At 42.3% G+C, this 26,139-nt stretch overlaps 1 protein-coding gene across 1 annotated transcript in view; it reads right to left on the bottom strand.

Moving 5' to 3' along the window:
• The window catches only part of Egfr (epidermal growth factor receptor), a 171,856-nt gene that overhangs the window by 18,725 nt on the left and 126,992 nt on the right, over positions 1-26,139 (bottom strand). The window contains exons 11-20 of the mRNA XM_052198471.1: positions 25,363-25,453; positions 23,152-23,351; positions 20,174-20,306; positions 17,860-17,950; positions 15,912-16,069; positions 12,205-12,246; positions 9,639-9,780; positions 8,269-8,391; positions 6,546-6,644; positions 2,709-2,894 (exon numbers count right to left, since the gene is read on the bottom strand). Of these exons, the coding sequence (XP_052054431.1) occupies positions 2,709-2,894; positions 6,546-6,644; positions 8,269-8,391; positions 9,639-9,780; positions 12,205-12,246; positions 15,912-16,069; positions 17,860-17,950; positions 20,174-20,306; positions 23,152-23,351; positions 25,363-25,453 (1,265 nt within the window). The remainder of the gene's footprint in view (positions 1-2,708; positions 2,895-6,545; positions 6,645-8,268; positions 8,392-9,638; positions 9,781-12,204; positions 12,247-15,911; positions 16,070-17,859; positions 17,951-20,173; positions 20,307-23,151; positions 23,352-25,362; positions 25,454-26,139) is intronic.

Genomic DNA, 26,139 nt, shown 5'->3' with positions numbered 1-26,139 from the left:
ATATGTTCAAAATTTCTGTTTAAGGTGGGCACTATCATGCTTCCAGAAAGGGTGGTTTTTAGAAGACATTCAGACTTCCAGTGCGAACTGAAAGTTCACGGAAATAGTAATCCCATTTTGATTCTTGTAAAACTCCTAGAGACTCTCTGTGTACAGTGTTTGTGTGTAGCTGAAACAGAATGCAAGGACTTGCATGGTAGTGGGCATTCTACACTGAGCCATGCTCCATCCTTAAGAGGACTGTCTTCTGTGGAAGCTGAGATGCTGTGTTTTCAGGAACTTCTGGTGACCTCGACATCAGTAGTCATGCAAAAAGAAGTTGACCCTAGGAAAGTAGAGTTCTGGTACTCCTACCCCAGTGTGGGGATGCAGCTAGGTCTTACTGTACAGTTGGGGAAAGTGGTCACAAACTCAAGAATAAACTAGATCTCTCCAGAGATTAACATGTGGAAATAAAGGAAGCAGAGTAAAATAAAAAGAAAGGAACAAAACTTGAGAAAGGAGCGCATCATGCCCTGCCTTAGGGAATGCTGGAGAAAATATGAGTGAATTCCAGAGTTGGAGAGTGAGGGTTTGGGTAGGCCTTCAGCTACCATCCACCATCCTATATCTAATATATAGCTGTTCCGGATTAGCCAGGGGTCAGTTACTGAAACAGGTTGAATAGTGACCCAAATTTTCATATCTATTTGGAGCTGCAGAATGGAATCCTATTTGGAAATGAGATTATAAAAATCTGATTACCTACAGATGTTGAGATACATCTAACTAGATTTTGGATGGGTCCTAAGTCCAATGATTGAAACCTCTTTTTTTTTTGTATGTATTTAGGGGATGCAACTTGATGTTTTTGCATGTGTTCCTGATGTGGAGAAACTAAGACAAGCTAGTAGCATAGCTGTAACCTCAGCTCTCTGTGGTCAGGATATTTAAAACCTGCTGTCTTAGTATTTTCCAGCCCAGTGACTGGCATCTTTATGTGAAAATAGGGGGCACCTGGACAGAGAGACAGGGGGAAAGTCAGATGAATAAAGAAGTAGGGACTCAGAGATGCTATACAAGCTAAGGAGTGCTGGGAGCACCAGAGGCTGAGAGGCAAGTATTTAGTCTCCCAAAAGCCTGTAAAGCCAGTGTCCCTAAAACACTTCGAGGTTAGACGCTGACCTCCAGAATTACGAGGAGAGAGCTTGCATAGTGAGAAGACACCAAATCTTTACGGCTTTTTCATGGTAGTATCAGGAGACAACTACTTGTCAGGAGATACAAGCAATACACATTTAGCAGCAACGAGAATCTACAGCAATTGGGTTGCACACTACCCTGTTCTCAGACTACTAACACTCATAATTTAACTCCTATATTCTGTGCAAACCATCAAGACTGGACAACGGGCAGAGGTCAGCATACATGGAGACCTCTGGAGAGCATGGAGTGGTCTCAACTTTCCAGGTTGCGACTGAAACATCTCAGATGGCACAGCCATATAAAGGACATTTTGTAGTTTGGATCACTGGGGAGGGGCCTCACCAGCATGACCCAAAGAATCATACCAAGCAGTGCTCACCCTATGCCTCAGATCTCAAAAAGTTGGTTTCGTTGTGTTATGTATGCATGCACTTGTGTCTCTCTTAGAGACAGGTGAGGTGAGTTCAACATATCCTGCTACATGCCAGGAGCAACTTCCACCATGACCAGGGTTTGCACATGCTAAGAACTGGTCCATACCTGGAAGTCCATTTTCCTCTGCTCCTGTGGTCCCTTACACATCCTTCAACATCTTACCCAACTGTCTAAAGAGAATGGGAACAAACACCAGGCTTTACCACAAATTCCTTAAATTCAACCATGTGAAAATGTACCCTTACTGTCATAGAATAAGCCAAACTTTTCAAGTTTGGTGCCAAAATATGATGCAGGGCTGAGACTGTGATGGGGGAAATTCGAGATGGAAGTCTGAGTCCTTAAGAGACCTGTGGATAGTTGAACACTGGATTTGTTGCTCCATGCTCATCCTCAGCCCTGTGGGTGGAGGGAGTGCGCGATCCCTCAGTCACTCTGTGCCTCAGGAATATGCCTGTGACTGGGGACACTGAAGCAGCCCAGCCAGTGGCCTCTTTGGACATGAACACAAGGCTTGATGTTGGCCCTTGTCCCGTCCACATGTCCACACCATCGCCATCTCCTTAATTGCCTTCTTCTGGCCATACTCTGTTTTACTGACCTTACTATCGGGTCCTAACTGAGGAAAGCATCCATCTTGCCTCAGAAATTACCACAATGTTCACCAGAAAAGAACTCCAGAGATACAAAGACAATATCCAGTATTGTTTTGCACCACATACTGAGAAAACCGTTCATGTGAAGTGGCTAGATTTCCAACGTGAAGTGTGTGGCCACTGGGCAAATCAAGCAATTGAACATAATCTGAAATAAGGAAAACTATATATCCTGTATGCAAGCACACACATATATCTTCTCAGAAAACCCAGGTACACAGAATAGAGGAACTAATGGATCCTCTTCCCTTCTCTTAGATCACCCTTGCTGCTTTTCTTAGCACTCTTACCAATGATCACTGTCACCCCTGGAAGACCAGGGTGGAGTACAAGTCAAAGTACTTTGTACTATACAGGAACACTGATCCTGTGCCCGAAAACTGCCATTGGCTCTTTGGGTACTCCAGTGGGCAGACCTCCCAATGTGCTCACCTTTGCGATTTGCACACACCAGTTGAGTAGGTACTGGGAGCCAATGTTGTCCTTGTGTTCTCGGACATAGTCCAGGAGGCAACCATAGGGCATGAGCTGTGTAATGAGCTGGACAGTGGAGGTCAGACAGATGCCCAGGAGGCGGCATACATGAGGGTTGTCCACACTGGCCATCACATAGGCTTCCTACAAGGTAAGGACAGCAGATGTATCACACTTTTTTCCTGGCTGATGGGAGAGGCAGGCATATTCTTTTCTGGGTAAAACAAAATGACTTTGGTTTTTTTGGTTTAAAAGGATGTGCTCTGTATACAAGTGTCAGGTTATGCAAGACTATTAAATGCTAATACACCATGGGAGGTAGATTTTTTTGGAGTGTTCCGGGTTAAGAAGAAAAGACCCAAATGGAATTTGCCACTGGTAAAAGCTTTGATGAAAAAAGTGAGGCATCTGAATCACCGTGTTATTTCAGAGTTTAGGAAATGCTGCTATCTTCCTTGAGGAGACCTTCTTCTCAACATATCAAGGCTAATGATGATGTTATGGTTTTATGAGGTTCAAGTTTGGATCTCAGTGTGCCCCGAGTGGCTGGCTTGCTCAGTTCATCAGAAGTGAGCATGGATCATTGGTACTGTAAAGACCTTATTTTGCAGTCTCTGAGTCAGTAGGTTTCTAGAGGAAGCTCTCCTTTTCCAACATGGAAGACTTGATCCAGACTGAACTATGAACAGTGGCAAGAAATTTTAGTCAAGACACCAACACACAAAACCTCTGCAAAGATCAACCAGCGAGGCACTTTCCATGTACCAGTTCCAGCCTATGAAATGGATATTCATGCATTCGAGATACTCATATACATTCACATGCTCACACATGCTTACTTAACACACTCTCATACATACCCATACTGAATCGCCCACACATACCCCCACGCACCCACACACATATGCTGCGGTATATAAATCTGTTTTGCATTTTCTTTCCATTACTTGGCCTAAATTTAAACTGGAAAGTATATGGGAAAATTATTAGGCCGTGGGATTGCCAGAAAAGCACAGATCACATCTCTCCTCTGGGTCTGGGAAGCTGTACAATCATAACAGCAATGAAATCCTTTGGCTCTGCCTATTTTCTTGAGATGTGTTTGAGATTCGGGCACATATTGTATTAATTTCAGAGGGGGAGAAAAACATCTGCAAAACGGAGAGCTTTGAGAAGCTTAACTGCCACAGGCTGATGATGCCTGGGATGGGAACAGAGCAGGGGGTGTGGGCGTCAGGCCACACAGAGCCTGGAGCCCCGCCAGCTGATCCTACTAAAATATGATAGACAAACAGAACTGGGCTGTCACTTCCTGCCTACACCCAGCACAATGGGAGTGTTGTGTAGTCGTGTGCAAAAGTTAAAGTGAGCTTTGTTCTTCCCTGTTGATTTTGGAACTTGGGAAGGTGCATTGTGACCCACAGCAGCAAATATGCTTGGTATCCTACAATAATCTTTGCACCCACTGCAAGCAGGCAACACTTATAAGGGAGACCCCGATGGCTTTTGTCCCAGTTTCACTGGATGCTGGTTTGTCCCTGAGGCTTTGGTGACCCCAAAAGGTCACTCTTTGTCACTATTGCTAATAGGAGATTTGAATCCTTCCTTGCTGTCTTATTCATCTCTGTATTTGTTGTGTTATGAACGGAGGCAAAGGGTCCCAGGAGATGCTAAATTTTTTGAGAGTCTTAAACCCATAAATCTTAAAAAATGAATAGTGAGAGGGCCAGTGACGTGATTCACCGTGTGATAGTGCTTGCTATGGAAGGCTGAGAGCTCAGGTCTGGTCCCTGGAGTCTACAGACTATGCAGAGAGGTGAGGAGAGAACCAACTGCACGAAGTTATCCTTTGATCTCCACACATGTGCTGTGGAATATCTATCTCAGGACATTCCCTTGTCATGTACAGATGTATATGAGCTCATGAGTGTACACACACACACACACACACACACACACACTTAAGAAAAATGAAAGGTAGGAACCTGTGCAATTTAAAAGTCTTTACCAGTTAATTAAGTCAGTAAAATCCACGACAGACAGGGGAGCTAGACCACAGAGTGTGGGCTTTCTGGAACTGTTTGCATGTGCACGGCAGTATTTAAGAAGCGTGCTAGCCGAGGGCCGTTCACGTGGCAATGCTGATTGATGTGCTACTTAGTGCCCCGTTGAAACTGGTCTTAGAATCACAAGCTTCGTTGCCTTCATCAGAAACCAGTTCCTCCATGTTGCTGCCCCCACTGAGCCTTCCAGCAACAGAACATCGGGCCTGTGCTAATGGATGGGCTGGAGTCTGTCAGACCCAGCCTCTTGGAAAGCAAGCCAGAAGGTCGTCACCTGCTAGCTGCTGCAGTCACAACAGCTGACACACAAGGAGAAGACCAGAGGTGACAAGAATGAAAAGACAGCAGGGAGGGTGGCGGGGGGGAGGGGTAGAGTGGTAGAGTGGGGGTGGGAGCATACACAATGGAAAGAGAAAGAGGCCAAAGAGAAGGAGCAGGGTGGGTGCCTTCAGATGAGGGGCGCACTTGACTTGTATGACTTTACTCTTTCTTCCTCCAAGGCCCCCAAAAGCAGATCTCCAGCTTCTTTTCTGGAGCATATTTATCATTCAGGACGATCTGTCCTTATGTTACTACCTTATTAACAGAGCTCAAATCCACATTATTGGGTGTAATTTGTTAGCACATCCAGAATGAATTAAAACACAAACTAAGGAAGCAAGGTTGACTATGTGATTTTCTTTTTAACAAATGTGAGAGACTGTAAGTAAAACGTCTTCACAGGCCCCTGGCTACTTGACCGTAGTTATGTTAATAAGACTTGGCATTGATTTGTAAACGCTAAAATTAAAGATAATTTTGCTTGACAAGTGTATTGCCAGCACTCATGATTTTCTGTGACATTGCATCTCATTAGCAATGTGCAATGCGGAGCTCCCCTGAGCATTCTCTGCCTTTCGTCATCTTTCTGTCTCAGGATAGGTGAGGTTTTCACCATCTTATCGGAAGCCCTGGCAGATACTGAAGTGGGCTCTATCCAGTTCCAAGATGGTCTCTTTGCATCACCTTCTTTGTACCTCTGTTCAGTCCTAACATGAACCAAGAAAGTTAGGAAAAATAGAGGGAAATTCAGTAGAATTAAAAGTAAAAAGATGTTCTTGTAGAACATCTTAAATGCTCTAGAAAGTACCAGTCAGCAGCATGGGGGAGAGTGATGTTTAATTTAGTTGGGAGAGGCTTAGAAGCTGAGGTAATGGTGTAGGAGGCTTCACATTATTAACGACTGGCATCTTTTATAAAAGCCATCACAGAGACAGCTAATACAGCAAAGCAAAGTGAATGCTTATTTCAGACATTGTGAATTACCTTATAAACAGTGCTCAAATCCACATTATTGGGTGTAATTTATTAGTGCATCCAGAATAAATTAAAACATGAACTAAGTCCCAGCAACCACATGGTGGCTCACAACCATTTGTACAGCTACTATGTACTCATATACATAAAATAAATAAATAAATCTTTTTTAAAAAAGCCAGGCAGTGGTGGCGCACACCTTTAATCCCAGCACTCAGGAGGCAGAGGCAGGCAGATATCTGAGTTCGAAACCAACCTGGTCTACAGAGTGAGTTCCAGGACAGCCAAGGCTACACAGAGAAACTCTCCCTCGAAAAACCAAAAACCAAACCAAACCAAACCACCACCACCAATAACAACAAAAAGCCCCCATGAACTAAGGAAGCAAGATTGACTATATGAAATCGTGCTTAGTGAGACATAAAAGGAAACTCACATCAAGGATTTCCTTGTTGGCTTTTGGAGATGTGGCTTCTCTTAACTCCTTGATGGCCACAGGGATTTTCACTTTCTCACCTTCTGGGATCCAGAGACCCTGAGATTAAGAAGAGGGCTGATATTAACCTGAAATAATGATGCCAGCAATATGTTGCCTTGTGAGATGGATGGATTTTATAAGGATCCCCAATCTTCAAGGGCTCTACATTACAAGACAACAGTGCTGGGGTTCTTTATATGTCAGAAGTTCTTAGCTATCAAGGTCTGAGAATCTGGATAAGTTTTGGATCAAAGCAAGCAAATACCATTCCATTTCAGAGAAGGCATTCTTTACAGCAAATGGAGACTATCACAGAAAACCACAACTGGACAAAATGCAGAGATCAACTGCAAGTTTTCCAGAGGAGGTGCCAGAAACATTAAGATCCAAGATACCAGAAAGTCTGTTGTGAAATGGTTTTCCCTAGAAATGGCTCCATTGACAAATTGAGAACATTGCAATATCAATGGGCATGCTAAGGCAGAAGGGGGAAATTTTATGTGGTCTTACTCTAGGGGGATAAAAAAACTATAGGTAACGAATGACTGCAGAGAAGAGAATTAGCTTCTCTCAGAGATGAGCCCCCTTATTTGTGCATATAAACATATATATGCAGATATATATGATTTGAGAATCATAATGAAAAAGGAGCTAACTGAAGAGCAGGGGTCATGGGAAATGGTGGAGGAAGGGTACCTGGGAGGGGAGGAGGAAGAAATGGGAGAAGAGAGAGTGATGTAATTTTATTCCAATTATTTAAAGCAATCATATGACACTCCCAAGGGTTTTAGTGTCCCACACCTGTAATCACAGCCCTTGAGACACTACTGAAAGGTGATTGAGTTTAAAATCAGACTGGGTTATGTAGTAAGAATCTGTCTCAAAAAAAAAAAAAAAAAAAAAAGAACCAAAAAAAAAAAAAAAAAAAAAAAAACCCTGTATGCTTGAGCTGGTGTAATGGTTTGAATGAGAACTGCCCTCCATGGCCTTGGATACGGAATACTTGGTTCCCAGTTGGTGGCTCTGTTTGGAGAAGTATAGGTGGGGCTCTATTGCTCGAGCAAGTACATCACAACAAGGACGCTATGAGATTATTAAAACTTTCACACTACTTTCGCTCATTCGTACTGTTTTGTGCTTGCATTTGAAGTTGGGAGTTCTCATTTTCCTGTTCCTGCCACTGGGCCTGCAGCCTGAAGTCATGCTTCCCCACCATTACGGACTCTAACCCTCTAGAGCTGTAAGCTTAAATCAAGTCTTCCATAAATTGCCTTAGTCATGGCACTAGTAGAGAACTAACCAATACAGCTAGTTATAAATGTAGTGTGAATCATTCAGAATTTGAACTGAAGTCAGACTTTATGAAAAATGGATCTAGAAAAGAAGATTGAAATGCTCATTCCACGATTTAGTCTAACAGTTCAAGAAAAGTAGACTCTATATGTCTCTCCCCGCTATACTCCCAGTCTTCTATTGTGGTCTATGATAATGTGTTTGCTTTCACAGTGATAACAAAGAATAAATTCCCTGGGGAAACACTACTTTCTACACCTTCAATAAAACAGGGAGATGATGATAAAATCAAATTACTGAGGAATCTGATTTAGCCTCACAGGGCTGGAGAACATAGCAAACACTGGTACCCAGAAGCCTAGTGCAGACCTGTCTCTAGGAATGTTACCTTATACACTGTGCCAAATGCTCCCGAACCCAGAACTTTGATCTTTTTGAATTCTGTTTCCTTTAGTATCCTCAAGAGGGCTTGGTTCGGAGCTTCTCCGCTGGGTGTGAGAGGTTCCACAAGCTGTGAAGAGGGGAGAAGACCTGAGATGTTACCACCATGTTGTACAGTATGTGACATGTATAGTAGATTCATTCAGAGCAACAGTGTCCAGCAGCTAACAGCATGGGGCCGTGCTGTGTTCGAAGGAGCAATGTATTCAAAGGAGCAGTGGACATCTTTGCTTAGTAATATACATTGCTTAGTAATATATATTACTTAGTATGTACTTAGTACATAGCTAATATACACTAGAAACACAGATCTTCTAATATAGGTGTTGAACACAACATCTACCCTCGAGGACTATATTTTCCCTTTCTGTTTTAATTGTCTGTCAGTTTTACTTGAAGTACCATAGCAAGAAAAATGTTCTACCATAGCCATTTGGGCCATTTCTGGAGCTCATAATACCTCCATGCTTATGAAGGACAAAGGCTTCAGAATGCGGTGCCAGACACAGGTGCTGTGAAGCCCAAGACCTATGGCATAGAGATGCCACAATCTTATGCCACCATAAGATTTCAATATCTCTTTTTGTGATTCTTTTCCTAGGTACATGGACAGGAGCTTCTCCTCAGGTGGGTCTCCACTAAGCTTTGTATTTCAAAAGACACTGTGTAAAAACATATACGCTTTGTTGAATGGAGATTTCCAAATATAACTAATTTGCGTATCATTGGACTTTTTTTTTTTTTAGGAAGAAACAACTTCTAAGTTTTATTTATTTTAATTTGATATGTTTTTTATTTATATTTCAAATGATTGGACTTTTTTTTTTGATTCTTCCACCATAACGTATAAATAATACCGACAATTATGTAAGGCCTATGGTTTGGGCAAGTGTCTTCCAAAGACTCATATGTTAAAAATGGACTGTGAATGACGACATTGGGAAGTAGTGGGGCCTTTATGAGGCTGGGACTACACGGAGGCTTTTAAGTGGCTGGGGACAAGGTCCAGAAGGGACATTGCCTCAGTAGCCTCATCTCTCTGGCGTGAGGTGAGTTAATGTGCTCCACCATGCACTCCTGTCTGAAGCCCAAAGGGATGTTGCTAACCCAGAACCCCTAAAATCCATGAGTCGAATGAACCTTTCTTCTCCAAACATGGGTTATCAAGGGCACTTGTTAAGGATGATGGGAAGTTACAGTGTCTAATATGTAAAATTCCACATCACAAATTCTCAAATGAAGGCTTTTTCTCCCGGAAAGCAGTTGATGGTAATGAGGATGTTATTGATCCAGAGGCAACCAGGCCTTGCTGCTCACCTCTCTCTCTTGAAGCAGGCGGCGTAGTGTGCGCTTTCGAACAATGTGACGCCTTCGCATGAATAGGCCGATCCCAAGGGCCACCACCACTATGAAGAGGAGGCCTCCCACAATCCCAGTGGCGATAGATGGGATCTTCGGCCTGGAATGAGAGACAAGAGAGGGGAATATGGGCATTTCACTCAGGTTCTGCACCTTTTGATACAGTGATAACACTTAAAATTATCTCAGAAGTTGGGATATGGCTGGCTTATACAGGGAACATGCCTGGCAGCTAGGCTAAGCTCCAAGGTAAGGTTTCCAACATTTTCAGCTGTTCTGCCTGCGGTCAGTTTTCTTTTCTGCATTTAAGACAATTGAGGTCTCACCTGAACTTCTCTCATTATTATAATTGTTTTATAGTCTTTTGATGAAGAAAATATTAATATAAAATTCAGAAAATAGACCAAGACAAGAATACCACCTTTTAATACTTTATTTTTTTTGGAATTTCATACACGAGTACTGTATCTACATCATTGCTATTCCTCCAATTCCCCCACCAACTTCCTTCACTCCCTAAGTTGTAAATATTTAAACCAGTTGTGTCCATGTAGTATTGCTTATATGCGTATGTGCTTAGGGCTGATCCCCTGAAATTGGATAACCTATGACGGGCTTGCCTCTGGAGAAAATTGATTCCCTCCCCCTTTTAGTAGCCATTAATTGCCTGTGGCTTTTCATCTAAGAGTGGGGCTTTTTGAGATTTCCAGTACTGCCATTGTGTAGGTGATGTGTAGACAACTATATCTTTGAGAACTCATGGGTACAGCTTTCTCTCATATATGGAAGACACTAAGAGCAGACATCCTGGTCCTCCGGCTCTTAGAGCATTTCTACCCTCTCTGAAATGTTACATGAACCTTAGATGTATGGCACTTCAGTATAAGTAAATCCTGCTTTTTATATGAACATGCGTCTTTGTTCTTTTAGGAGCATATATATGAAATTGAAAAAAGTCATCCAGTATTTTCCCATAATTCCGTATTTTCCCATGTTGGGAGATCTTCAGGCACACTGACACCCCTGGTAGGGTCCCCTACTTTTAATGGGATCCCTATGTGAATGAATGAGCTCAATGGAAGCAAAATCTGATAGGATTTAGATATAAAAATATCACCATTGCTGTGACTGTCGCCCCAATGTATCCTCAAACGCCAGGAATTGGTTAACTTTGTTGTCTTACCAAGGTCAAATTCAATCTCAGAAAGATGAAAAATCAGTAGTTATGTCTTCAATCACACTAAGATTGACTAAGGACTATCTGAATTAATATTACTAATTCTAAATTTGGAATCTTTAAGGATTAGTTTTTATTTCTTTGATGGTGGTGTGGTGCTAGGCTGAAAACTATTATCCTTAAGAATCTATATCCATTTGAGCTTTTGTTAAATTTATTCTTCTTTACAGGATAATATGTTAATGAATAGCAAAGTCATCCTCACAGACCTGTCTCAATTGAATCAACTATGAATCATGAAATGGTTTGCAACAATTCCTTCTTAGGGAGTATAAGTCATTTCCTGAGCTTTCGAACAACCCCCTATTAATAAAATTAATGAATCTTCACCAATATTGGAATATATGAGGAATGATTTGTTTCAGAGCTTGTATTGAGAAGCTACAGAAGCAAAGGCAGGTGGTTTAGAAAAGAAAACTGTTAATAAAGAAATGATTGCAAAGAATGGTCACTGACTGTTTTAAAGGTGGGGATTGTTCAGAGAACCATTTAAGTCCTGGATGCTGCCCAGAAATACAGGGGGCGTTTTGCTTGGGAAGTGTCCTTGGAAACTGAGAGGAGACAGGATTCGGGACTGAGACAAGGCTTTACTTTGTTTTACTATTTCAGGTGATGGCAGGAGGGATCAGCTAGCACATCATGAAGTTAAGGAAGAGATGGTAAGGGAAGGGGTATTTGTCGACATCCATAACTAGGGAATAAGCCTGAGCATCAAGCAGGAATTTTGTAGATAATCTCAATTCTGCACGAGATGCTCGCTGCTTGATACCACAGATGCGCCATGACTCTGAATGGAAATTCATACATAATTTAACGTTCCTCAGGGCAGCATTTCAGTCCATAGTAAGAACTTACCAGAAACAAAATGATGAGGGAAATTTATTGGCTTTTCTGGCCAATGTGTTTGAAGAAGAAAGAAAAGAGAAAGTGTCCCCAAGATAGACCTTCATACCATGTTTGTGGCATGAGCCCTGGGGTTACTGAGAGGAAAAGATGAGACTTTAAGAAGTGCTGAGCTTTAAGTAAAGTGGCTGTATTTGCAGAAACAGATACACAGACAGAATGGGGTGGTCCACAGTGTTAACCTCTTGTGAAGCTGGTACTAGCCCTGTCCACCATATATGCTGTTCACTGACCAATACAGTGGCCACACGGCAAGAGGGTGGAGTCTGAGACCTGTGGCTGGCCAAGAGCATTTGGAAGAAACTGGTAGGTGAGAGGGGAATCAGAGATAGCTTCTGGTCTTAGAGCCAAAAGGTCTTTCATATCCAGTGTCATTGAACATACCCATCTGGTGGTCCACATCCTTGAAGACCTGGCCCAGAACATCTGTAGGAAAAAAAGTACCACAGCTTTTTCATCATTCTTCATTGGCATTTGTTTGGTAATTTTCCACAGTAAGTCATAAAGCAATTGTGGTAAACCACTCGTATATAGCTATAATCATGATGATCTCAAAATTGGGCAGTTACTAATGTATTTTCTATACATCGATCCAATTACATAAAACAACATACTTGTTCATTTAGTCAGAAAATAATATAAATTTTGAGTGACAGATAACTATCAATAAATCAGACAGGTCATAACTGAAACATAGCACAGTGTGTAGTTGTCATATAGCTGGCACCAAATGTCAGGATGGAGAAGGGAACAGTATGCCAAAGACTGCATTTGGAGTCACACCCTAAACACTCTGGGCTTTCTACTGCATGGGACAGGAATTGGTTCTAATCTCTACCCTCTGTTTTTCCTGGAGTTTGAAGGCTTAGCTCTCTGACTTTTCCTTGCTCTCAGGTAGAGCCATCTGCAATGTCTTTGGCCCTTCATTCATAAAACAAATGTGCTGTTATTGTATCTATAAGCAGTGGGATCTAGCAGGAGGCCTTCTAGTTACACAAATAGATAGTCAAAGCAAGCTAGGAAGCATTCTCCAGTGTCGGTTAGACTCTCCTTCACACACAGCATCTGGTGGTTTGTTTGTTGTTGAGTGTGAAACACCAGGAGCCCGTGCCTGCTGAGGGCATTGACAGTTTGGACAAGCTGCTTGATTTCATACAGCCTCTGAAAGCAGCACTGGACAATTGCCATTCATTGTCAACAGGAAGCTGTGATCAGTGAGCTCAGAGGGGAAGACAAACCAGTTCACATGTAACAGGATGACCAACAGGGACAGTGGCAGCACAAAGGCTACAGAAGGGAAGGGTTGGGACATCACAAGAGTAAGAAACCTGCGAGAAAGTTGACAGAACCTTGCGTTTGGACTCCCAGTGGCAAGCCAAGGAGGTCATATCGGTTACGTCTGACATATTCTGTCCCCAACTCAACTCCTTCTTTATTGCAAGAGATTTATAATTATAATTGTAGTAACAGATTCACATGGACATACAACTAAAATGGGCAAATTCTTGTGGAACCTCATTTAATTTAACAGGATAAAAAAATGTCAAGAAATATTCCTCTTCTGTTTAATGTGAAAATAAGGTTCAGTTTAAAGATGAATGTGCCTCCAGTATCCCTGCGCACACACACGCTGAGGTGCCACATCTGTAGCACCTGAAGTTATGTAGGATCCTTATGCTATAGTCTGGCTTTTGACACAGCTGGCTCATAAACTGTGAGGATTGCTGAGTCCTATAAAATCTTTCCTTCTCCATAAAAATAGGAAAAAATTCTACTTTCCCCAAAACTTAGAGGGGCAGTATGTTAGATGATGTATACATCATAAATATTTAAGTAGGGAAAGGTGTCTTCATTTTTCGTTGTCTTCATCAAGATTTCACCATATTTAATAAGTCATTTTAATCAAAAAACTTCCTCTGTAATTCATTTGTTTGAGATAAGGCAGGGATAACAAGACTCTATAAAAGTACATGCTCCTCATCTGACTTAATAGAATTAGGAAGAAAATTAAAAAATATCAGACTAACTAAACAAGCAAACTTTTAATTTATATTATGAACAAATTCCATCTTTCCATGCTTTAAAACTTTTTCTTATTCAAGGTAAGAATGCATACTAATAATTCTTCCTGCTCAGTGACTTTTGGGGTCCCCCTTAAGGCCAATAGTACACATTTACAGGTAGAAATGTACAAACACACTTATTTCCAAAATAGAGAAGAGGGGAGATGTTAATTTATTGTATGCAGCTCAGACAGTTATGTTTTAGGGAGTCTGCTCCAAAATCGCTTATGCAAGAAAAATGAGCTAAAAATGGGCAGAGCATAATTTTCACAGGCTTTGCAGAGTTTGCACATTGAGGAAATAACCAGCAAGGTGATGCACACATGCTGAAACCTGGACTGTGTTAAATTGCTACCACAGAGACCGCAAGTTCCAAACCCACACCTGAGCTTGAGAAATATTATCATAAATGTGCAAATGACGCTTTCCTTATCAGTATAACAGGAGTCTCAGACCAGCAGCCAAAGCTATTCCTAATGTGGAAACATTGTTATCCTACTCCTCATCATCATATATCAAATGCTGACTTCAACTATCACTGTTTCTGATATTCTGGAGACTCTGAAGATTCTATTTACACAATCAAAGATGTTTGGAAAAGAAATTAAATTAAAATATTTCAAGGTAATATGATTGTTTTCCTAGAGAACTGATTGTCCTACCAGTTACAGTCATAAGAATGTCCACTGTCACCTTCACCACTGTACTCACTGGCACCACCATCACTGCCCATCCACACAGTCAGCATCACCGCTATCCACATCACCATTACCATTCTCCACATCACTGTCCCCACCACCATCTACATTGGCATTACCACTATCCACATCTCCAGTCACCATCACCACTATCCACATCACCATCGTCATCATTATCCACAGCATCACCACAACTCTCAATCTTACTACCACTCTCAGCATCACCCTTCCCATCAGCATCACTACTGTCCTTGCCACCACCCTTACCATTAACACTCAGCACTCATGGATCAAGTGCTCATCCTGACTCAGTCACTATTTTAAGTGTATTACAGATATTAACTCATGATCACAAAATCCTGCAATCCAAGCTGAATTATTTATTATTGTATTTTACAGAAGAATCTAGTTAGATACACAGCATCCTAAAGCTGTATAGTTGGTATCGAAGAGATCCAGAGAAAGAAAAATAGTTCTGAGCAAGGATGGTGGTTTTAAGAACTATAATGAGATTTATATATTTATAAAATTATAGTATTCTGATAAATCAGGATTATAGAATCAGAATATTTCTGCAAATTATACACAAAATAGATTTATATTGTAAAGCTTAATAATCAAATAGACTTCAAAAGGATAGTTTGGAGCAACATTTCAGAAAACATTACACACACACACAGAGTCTCTCTCTCTCTCTCTCTGTGTGTATGTATGCGTGTGTTAGAGAGCGATAGAGAGAGAGAGAGAGAGAGAGAGAGAGAGAGAGAGAGAGAGAATGCACTATGTAGTATGAAAGTTAACACCAGTTGTCATCCCTCAATCACAACTGCTCCTGCCTTTTTTTTTTTTTTTTTTTTTGAGTCAGGTTCTCATTTAACTGAAACTTGCCAGAAAGCCCCACTCCTGGCCTTCACTTTTCTAGCACTGGGGTTTACTGTCATCATTCCTGATTTCCTTTTACATGGGTGTTGGCTAGCGTGAAAAACATGTTACTGATTGGGTCATAACCCCAGCCCCTTTACCATCCCCAATCCACAACATACCTATCCCAAGCCTCTTCATATAGATGGGGAAGAAGTGACAACTTGCCCGTCACACCCGTCCATCACCCTTTCCCACTGGCACAGGCAGTGTCAAAGAACTAAGACTACTGAGACAACCATGCTGAGATGCTGAGTGATATTCACCACAAGTATGAGAACTGCTCTCCAGCACACCACTGCTGCCACCATGACCATGGACTTGAAACATCTTAGGGTCCTGAAAATTTAGTAGACATTTCCAGCCAACAAGTTTTCATGCACTGTTATAGGGGCTGCACTACACTTACCCATAGGTACAGTTTGCATGGCACAGGTGGCACACATTATTCGCATCTGCATACTTCCAGACCAGGGTGTTGTTCTCCCCCATGATGCCGGCTGGGCAGGTCTTGACACAGTGTGGGCCATCAATGTAGTGGGCACACTTGACACAGTTGTCTGGTCCCTGAATCAAGGTGTAGAAAAGGTTGCACATCTTTTTCTTTCTTTTTAAACATAAAATAACTTTCTATATAGTATTGACTATGAGAAAACAAAAGCCAAGTGATATAGACATTCTTTATTCTTGTTGTTTATGCAGTTATGTCTGTGAACTTGCATGCTTGGTGCTCATAGAGGACAGAGGAATGCGTCAGACTCCCTGGAACTGTAGTTTCAGGTGGCTGTGAGTTGTCATGTGGGTGCTGAGAATCAAACCAGGCCCTCTAGAAGAGCAGTCAGTGCTCTTAACCACTAAGGCATCTCTCCAGCCAATGCAGAAGTTCTTAAAATATACGACGAGTCCTGTGATTGCTTTTGCTTGCCATGCCCACGACATGCTACATTTCTCTGACTGTCCCTGGCTTTTCAAAAATATAAGCTTTTAATTAATTATGTAGTTATGTTTATGTGTTTGTTTTGAGAGTTGGTGATTTCTTGTAGGACACTGAGGGAATTTGTCAGGCTGGGATGCCAGAGCCTTTACCATTTTGTTGGTTCTCAGATGCTGTGATCACTTATATAAATCTATGTCATTAGGATGCTATCATCTGCTGAGAAAGGGTAGCTGATATTTTATTTTCATTAGATTTTGAGCCACTCTAGTCCAACAAAGTTGCATAAATATATTCATAGCAAAAGCAAATGCATTTATTATACTCAAACATAAATTAAGCTACATTCTTCACCTTATTTTAACAGTATTTTAAGACATTGTGGGCATCATGCTTATCAGAGTCATCTTGATTGGTCTACATGTATTTTGCAACCTTATCTTTCTTTAGTATCACATTTGAGGTGAAAAGGAATTGCTGAGGGAAGTCAGTCTTCAACCTACTGAGGCACATGTAGGAGCAACCCTTCTTTGTATTTCTCCGGGGAAAAGAAGGTGGCTCATGGCAGTGCTGGCTAGAGAATGGACGGTGAGTGTGCAATCTTAGGTTCTGTCTGTAACACTTTTAATGTCCTTGTAAAATCCTGAGATATGAAGGCAGTGGGACTGCCTGGGAACTGTACTTCACACCATACAAGGAGACTAAAATAAAGCCGTTAGGCAAGGTTTTTTTCTTTTGGATCGCTCAGTGGTTCAGCTTTGTCCACTCAGAGGCTGATCACCCTCAAAGCCAGAGCAGATGAACACTAAAACAAAACCATCAGTTATTTCACTGTACCAAAGGAAATTCAGCCCAGTGCCCTGTAAGCCTGCAGACCAAGGGCTGACCTTTCAACCAGTCATACCGGCAGCCCAGATTTCTTAACTCAGTTAGGTTATATTCTGCTTGATTTACAGGCAACTACAGAACATGTTTCAATGCAGGAATTTAGATTTTACTGAGTTTGGAACTCAAACTGAACCAAAGGCCTGCCTGTTCATGGTATTAAGTACTAACAGGGTATTGCTGTCAGAGGACCATGATTCTCATTCACATTCCTTACAAGTTTGCTGCTGTATGTGTAAATACGCAATTGATTTTCAAAAAAAATGCAGGAATTCCTTTAAAAAATGTAACTTGGAGGTAAGCCCCAGCATCGGGTATCCTGTGGCACAGTGAAGGGCCAGTCAAGGTGAAAGGTGTGTGGGACACTGGACAGACAGGTGTGAGGCATTTCTACTCAGCATGGTCCCCTTTCCTGGTAAGATCATGAGCATGTCTTCCCTGGAAAGATGAAAAGGACCATCTTTCCTACTGGAGATGGCTTGGATCATTGATATTTCTGCTGGTGCTGTCAGGAGTGGGAAACAGCGGAGGCTCTTACCCGGCCTGTACAGGTGATGTTCATGGTCTGGGGCAGACATTCTGGATGGCACTGGATGCATTCAGAATTTTCCACAAATTCCCTTGGCTCCCTGGGAGAAGAACACATGAACAGATCATGCCATACCCTGACTGGCCACAACTATTTCAAGTAACGCAAATGACCTATCCCAGAAATTCAAAAGAATCTTAAGGTCAAAGGGTCAGAATGCTAGGATTGCTTTGAAATATAATGTGCTGAGGTCAACTAACAGAGCCTTAGGTCATCCCACAGATATCTTCATTTATAATTAGAGTTCTTTTCTGACATTTTTCATCGGCACAATTTTTGAGTGCTAGGTAGTAAGAAAACCAACTCTGAAAAGCATCTTTACGAGGCATCCCTCTAAGACCAAATTCAAGCTGGAAAGAAATGGTTTCTGAGCCCAAGGGAGAGGAAAAGAATCAAGCCTGTTCACTTCTGGGAGCTCTGGAAAAAAGTCTCCCTGTGTCCAGCCTCTCCTGGTATTGTAATGTTAGACACATCAATCCAATAGCAGACTTCTCCCAAGTGATCTTTCCTTTGCCTACTTCAGTGGTTCAGGCTGTGCTGGCAGCATCAAGAAAGAAGCAGAAGAGCTAGAAGACATGCTGGGAGAGACCATGGAGCAGCAGTCATGGGCTGAGTTGCAGAAGTGACAGTGGCCAGCTGCTTGACAGGTGGAGAAGAGGCAGCGGAACAGCTTGAGAGGGGCCAAAGCTGGCATGATGGTGAACTGAGGAGGAATATTGAAAGGCTGTACAGACAAGGAGAAACTGTAGGTCATGGTTGCTGAAAGAGTTCCAGAGTAGTGCCCAGATTTTAGAGGCAAGGGTCTCAGACATCCTGGGGTCGAGAATTACAACAGTAATCATTGTCAGACATTGATAGACAGCCCCTTTTTGAGGCTGCACCAGGAGATACTAAGGGCTAGGGAATCTCAATGTGCTAGGCTTATACACACACTGTATCATTTAAGAGTCCTACATGGCAGGCCTATGCATGAACACTAAGACTTATAGAGCTAAGGGTATCAATAGACAAGTAATAAACAAGGATTGTGACAGTAGAGGGTCACACCTGCCTATTGCTCCTACTCACTCTGTGAAACTCAGAAGTGTACAAAAGAAGCCCATGACCACACCAGACTGGTCTCTCCTTGTCACCCCACAGTTCCTATACGGACAGACCAAAGGGACCACAGCCAACTGACAAGTAGTGAAAAATCCAGAGTGGGGATTTTCTGGGCTTTGTCTATTTGTCGCCTCCTGCAGAAGGGCCTTGGTTTGCAGAGTGGTCAGGTGCTACACCAGGACACCAGGCATCCCCCATTAAGAGACCCGGGTCTCTGGGTACAATGAAGAGGTTTAAAAGATGAAAATGTGAATGTCTGTTTACAAGAGGAAGGATTATGTCGGCCCTCCACATGTCAAACACCAGCTCTAGCAGTTGTCCTAAATTCGTTAAGAAAGTATGAGGAACTCAAACTTGTCTTTCCATCCTACTCTGGAATATTTCTGGACACAAACTGCAGTGCCCACCCTGTTAGCTGAACAGGAAGAATGACTTCCCAGCATCGTCTGTAAATCACCTGCCTCTTCTCGCCAGAGCTTTCCCTATCTCCTTGAATTAAAAATAAAGAATGCCTCCCTTGGTCCCTTCAATCAGGTCTCCAAGTAATTTGTTTTAACCACTTTCAGTAATAACTTGAAAGTTTACACAGATATTGAAATTCTCATTGTATGCATATGCTGTGCTTTTTATTGATTATTATTAAACTAAGCAAATGTATTAATTACTTCCTTGTCCTGGTTGTATTAAAATTCATTTAATAGTGTATCATTGTATGCTCAGGGTACATAAAGCTAAAATTAAATAGGACATACCCTATGCTGATATATCTTAATTCAGCGGGAATAGTGGACTGGAAAGGAAAGGCCAAGTGCTCGTGATTTTTGGCTATCCCAATCACTGTGTCTGTTCTATCTTGAGAGATTCATGTAAAATGAAATATTTAAAATATTTTCAGAAATAAAAAGACATGATAAATGATTAGTTTGGATTAAGGAACCATGAGAAACTTACTTTCTAATGTGATGAACACAACACATTAGAAAAAAACAACATAAAACATAACAACAACATTTTTTTTTTGCTAAAAAACCAAACATAAAACAAAGATAATATTAAGAACAAGAGAAAATGCAAAAAACTTGGATGACTACAAAGCTCTAAACCCAGCATGGCGGATGGATTAGTTCTTAGCTCCACAGAGGCAGAAAGAACAGTGTCTCACCCCTCCAGGATGTTGCACTTCTCCACGCACTCCCTGCCCCTGCTCACATTCTGGCAAGAGACACAGTCCCTGGGCTCAGGACCCCAGCAGCCTTCCGAGGAGCATAAAGGATTGCAGATGTGGTTCGTGGCCCCTGAGAAGACACAGTGATTCACAGGGTCAGTTAGGGGACAGTAGTGTAAGGGATCAGAAGAAGTGACACTCTTCTGAGGGCAGCCTGAACCTGGCTCTGGGGAGACTGGTGATGGACGCTGCAGTGGACAGAAACGTCAGGGAAGGTTGTAGGCGATTCCAGTGTGCTGGGCACAATGCCAAGAGCTTCCCGTAGAGGATTCCATGTCACTGAAGGAATACCATGTTACTGAAGTCATCATGTATGATTGGGAATCAGAAGCCAGAAGTGATTAAAATACACAAGACACGTTCCTGAAGTCCATGTGGGCCAGGGGAGTTCTGGAACACAGCATGGCTTCTGCCAGAGTTCAGAGTCTTGCCACGAATCCTGGGGCAGTTGCCAGTTTTAACAGCTAATTCAATGGTTTAGAACCAGAGTTGGGAATAGAAATGTGAAATGTCGCACATTCTTTGATGTGTATGTGTGCATACATGTGTGCATGTGTACTTGGCTATAGCAATCGAAGGATAAAGTGCACACAGAACTATCTGCACTTAAAATATAATATAGGGAAATACTAAAGCTTGCATTTAAAGTTACAGATATTTAGTAGCCTAGACCTAAGAACATATGCTATCTTACTCATTGATTTGACATTAAGGGAGAAAGGTATTTCTTTGGATTACGGTTTAAGAAGGGATGCTGTCCATCACAGTGGTAGAAGCAAGAGGCAAAGTGTTCAAACATTTTTTGTAGAGGGTATGCATGCCTACACGCCCCTCCTCCCTTTCCCTCTCCCTCCCTCCCTCCCTTCCTCCCTCCTTCCCTCCCTTCCTCCCTCCCTCCCTCTCTCCTTCTCTCTCTCTCTCTCTCTCTCTCTCTCTCTCTCTCTCTCTCTCTCTCTCTCTCTGTGTGTGTGTGTGTGTGTACAGGTCAGAATACTATTTGTGGAGTCAGTTCTCTCCTTCCTCCATGTGAGTTCTGGGACTAGAACTCAGGATGTCAGGCTTGGCAACCATGTTCTTTCAGCTCAGCCATCTCACGTGCCCTTGATAAATTATTAACACTTTCTATATTGTTCAAAAGCCTCAAGTCTTATTTTTCTCTTGGGATTCAAGAAAATCTTTTAACTCTTGGCTTCTGTGCAAAGAAAAAGTCATCTACAAACTTCTAACATACAATGAATGACACATAGTAAATGTTCCATTTCCATGAGTAGAATCAGGGCACAGCAACGAAAGACTGGACCAAAGCAAAACTAAAACCCAGCAGAACTACCCAAGAATTATCCACGTCTTCGTAATCCTGTGCTTCCAGGTCTGGTGCGGTGTGGAAAAGTTCCTCCTTTAGCCTGCTCTGTACCATGCCTGCAGTCTTCCTTCCCAGGCATTCCGTAGGCTGGCATCTCTAAAGTCCCAGAGTGCCCCCTGCCTCTCAGGCTTCTTTGCCTTCACAGGCTCACACAGGCTTCATTCACAACGCCAAGCCTGCCAAACACCACCGGACTTGACTGGCTCTCTGTAATCTTGGTACAGGTTTCCACGCCCCTTTCAATCTTGTATCTTCCATGTGTATAAAATCAGTATCCTGTAGATGAGGCTGCCCATTTCGGTGACCAGCTAAAGATGCAGCCTGGCCTCCAGTAGCAGGCAGTATCTTCAGCAGAGTTCTCAGTGTTGGCTCTCTTCTTTCAAGTGAATGTGCATTTCCTTTTGGTGGGTGGGGTCTTGCCCTCAGAGCCCTTTTTCCCTGTTGTCTCAGTGTGACTGTACATGGTGTCCCTTTAGTGGAACTACTATTTTTACAGTTACAATTGCTTCCTCAGCACCTGTCTTATGTGTACCTTTAAGCTCTTTCCTTTGCCTATCAAACTGTGTATTTTCATATCTCTCTGTCCACTTTCTTCTCCAGTATTCTGTAGTCCTGGATTAGAGCCATGAGCAGGAGTCTTGGTACAACCTGAATGCTGTTCTTTCTGTTTTGAGATATCCTCCATCAATCAAATTGGGCCATTGCTCTCTAATGACTTATGTTCTCAGGACATGGGCAGAATGCAGAGACTCATTACCAGAATGTACCAAATGACCTTAACCTCACTTTCCAATAGTGTCCTTGCTCTCCTCTGAAATCTGATGAACCGGGTTTCTACTGTTCATATTTCTCACTGCATTATGATCTTCCAAATTCCCACCAGGATGGCTTACAAAATTCTTGGGCTTTCTTGAATATAGTTCCAAATGTCTCCACATTCCTCCCACAAGCTAGTCCCAAAGGTCTAAGAACCACATCCTCAAATCTGTCAAAGCCAAGACTCCTCTGCTTGGCATTAATTTTTTTAACTGCTTTCCTCATTACTGCAACCAAATACTAGACAAGAGCAACATAAGGAGAGATGGGTTCATTTTGATTTACAGTTTAAGAAAGGGTTCCATCAATCATGGCAGGGGAAGCCTGCCAACGGATGTGTGAAGGAACATATGATCCCATCGCAACTAAAGGAAGCAGAGAATGCACAGGAAGTGGAGCCCACAAGCATGTCCTCCTCCAGTTAAGATCCACCTTCTAAAGCTCCCACAGCCTTTCCAAACAGCTCAGTTAGCTAGGGACTCAGTGTCCAGACACATGAGCCAATGGAGGACATTCCACGTTGAAACCACACAAGGCAAATTCACCTTACAAGATGAGAATATTCTAAAAGCAATTCTGATGCTAGTGCTACAGTTACAAATACGCAGATTTTAATTCAATGAAGGAATTAAGAAAAGCAATTAGAATGTTTGGGGGAAACCTCCTCAGTATTTCTTTCAAAAATAAACTACCTCCAGGAACTATCTGTGCGGGTGAGATGTGACCAGCTACTTACGGCAGGTGTTCTCAGCTCTGTTGTTCATGATTTTGGTTTTCTGACTGGATGTCCCGAAGAGTTTTTTCCAGTTTATCGTGTTGGCATAACACAGATTTCGGTTTCCAGAAATGATCACATCCCCATCGCTGATCTCCTTGAGGGACCGCAAGCCCAGCGATGTTATGTTCAGGCCAACGACCGCCAGAGAAAACTGACCACTGAATGGGGGAAGAAGAAAATTGCATTGTCAAGTGATGGCAAAAGCAATGGTCTACCCTCAAATTTAGTTTTTCTGGGCCACTTATATTTTCTGCACACTGTGTTCTAGTTGTTACTCATTATTCTGTGAAAAGTATGAATCACAACTTTTAAAAAATGCAAGTTTTTTAAATTAGATTTCTTCAAGGAAAAGACAGTTTCTCATTCACTTACTATCTTTGAACTTGGATAAACAGAAGAACTTAATCAGTGGCTTCATGTCATTTCATTTACTATATTTATGGCTTTCCTAGAAGTCAAGAACATGCTTTCTAACATCTGTCAACATCAAAATGTACTTAAGGTAAATATGAGTATCTATCCATCTGCCTACCACTCAGCTATCTGGTCATGTTTATCGAGTGAATATCTGTGGTTCCATTTGCAAATACCACACAGGTTAAATATTTGTCTCTTTTACTCAGGGAACCTGTCTAAAGGTGACATAATAATCCAGACCAAGGTTTTTGAGTCTGTAGAAATACATGCAGCTTTAGTGAGCACCTTGTGAGCCAAGGGTGAACACTTGAAAGGAGAGCCACGGAGGAAGGGCATGGAAGGGTGACTTTCTCCAAGCCATGATACCTGAGACCTGGAGAGCAGACCCAATTAAGATTCTGCAGGTGTGTGTCTGGATGTCTGGATGAAAGTTAGCCAGATAAGAGAGAATGGAATCCTAAGCCACAGGACTATGCAGGATGTGTGCACTTGGGGAGGGCAGGGAGATAGGGATGATGATTGAGATCAGATCAAAAATTTATGCCCCTAGTGGGCATAAATTTTCACATGTGATTGGCGGAAATGCACATAGAAGCGGTGAGTGTTTGTAGGAATCTTCTTGATGGAAGAAGAAGGAGCCATCTGAGACAGGATGAAAGGAAGAGAATGGAAGCTAAGGGGTTAAATACCAAAGTTTAAAGCAGTATTTGCAGCCCCTCTTCCTAGTCAAGCTTACTCAGCTCCCCTTCATGAATGGTCTCTCCCCACTGCCTGGTTTCAGAGACCTGAGGGGTCCTGGGTAGAGGAGATCCAACAACCATCACTTACTGGGAACTTTCCCCCAGCACATGCCCAGAGAAGCCAAGGAATCAGTGTCTGGCTGGGGTCTTTCTTGCAGGGCAAGCCCCAGCTTTTTTGTGAGTCATGCCAGGAACTAACTAGCGGTCATCCCTTAGCTTAAATGCTTAAAATTAAGCACGAGGCAGCTGCTTGAAACATGGTGCTAACCTCAGAAAGAGTATTGCTGAGGACTTCAGAGCAAAGGCAGGTAGCAACAGTAGCTGCATGCTTAGAATCAGAAGTGTCTCTCTAGAAGAGTTTATGTATACTCTATGTACGTGCTTTGACTTGTTAAATATTCCACAAGATCAGTGGGATTAGTGATGATCGTGGTGGTGAATTTCAGAAAAAGCTTTTATAATTAGAAAGTTTCCAAGGCAGATTTAAGCTACAGATTTCTGAATTTCATTTTCTTACCACAAATGATAGGATTCCTCTTACTTTATGAAAGCTCTCCATCCCTCTCCCATCTTCTCTGCGCCCCCCCCACTGTGTGACAAATTATATATGCATATATAATCAAATATTAGCCAAACACAAACAAGGAGACGCCCTCTAAAACACCCAGTCTTATATTCCCAGAGTGTCAAGACAATGTAAATGAGCAAAAACACAGGAGCTGGGAAAGTTTAGAGGGATGAGGAAGACATCAGACATTAATGCAGTGTGAGATCCTGGAGAGGGCAGAGAAAGAACGGATGCATTCGTGGAAACTCTGGTGAACTCAGAATGAAGGACATGATCGAGGGAAGAATGCTGCCCAGGGTCAAATTCTTTATCTTAATTTTCATATCTACTCAGGTAAGTTGTTCACGTTAGGGGACACCGAGTGGGAGCTCGTATCTGCGCTATTTCTATATCTCTTTACAAACCTGTAATAAATCTACTAAGCTTCTGTTACGGCCAACTTACTGTTGCTTTGTTCTACCACGTATTATTTCCAGGTTCTCAAAAGCATGGAGGTCAGTCCAGTTTTCAGGCCAAGCCTGAATCAGCAAAAACCCTAGAGGGAAGAAGAAAGGCGTAGACACACTGTTAGTCATTTCTTTGTTGAGGGAAGCATGCTCTAGGACTTGGATAAGGCTGCCGTATGGACCGAGGCAGTGTCCCTACCACTAAGAATGATGGTGCATGTCCTCACACAAGTCCAGGGGATTTAAAAAAAATTGAAAGAATCCTATTCCTTCTATGCAACCTTGAATCCCTGGCTGCCCCTCCCTCAGTGCATTAGCCAACTTCCACCTGAGAGGTTGACACAGTGCTCTGATTCTGACATCCTTGAGGGATGCCAGATTACACACCTGTATCCTTCTCTGACTGTTTCCCAGTCTCCTGTTACCCACAGTATCCTTTTAAATATTTTTTCATTTAACTCTGATTTTCATATCAATCCTGTTTTTCATATCAAATTATTTCCCCTTCAAAGATGGAGAAAATGGAATGCGGTGGCAGTCATAGACACAAGACTCCCTGGCTGACAATCATTTGAAATCTAGCTTCTGAAACTCCAGAAACTGCACTGACTTCTAGCATTCAACCTTGTATCTTTCCCTCTGTCTTCTCTCTGGGGGTGGGGTCTGTAAGGATGATGAACAGTCTGAGCAGGAAAGAACCACTCCATGTGTCCACAACAAGTCCAGCATGGTTGCAGCAGCCTGGGCTTAAAGTGCTTTCAAGCTTGCATCAAGG

This window comes from Apodemus sylvaticus, chromosome 11 (assembly GCF_947179515.1).
Source record: "Apodemus sylvaticus chromosome 11, mApoSyl1.1, whole genome shotgun sequence".
Classification (NCBI taxonomy): domain Eukaryota; kingdom Metazoa; phylum Chordata; class Mammalia; order Rodentia; family Muridae; genus Apodemus; species Apodemus sylvaticus.
This window is presented reverse-complemented; position numbering and strand designations above follow the sequence as displayed.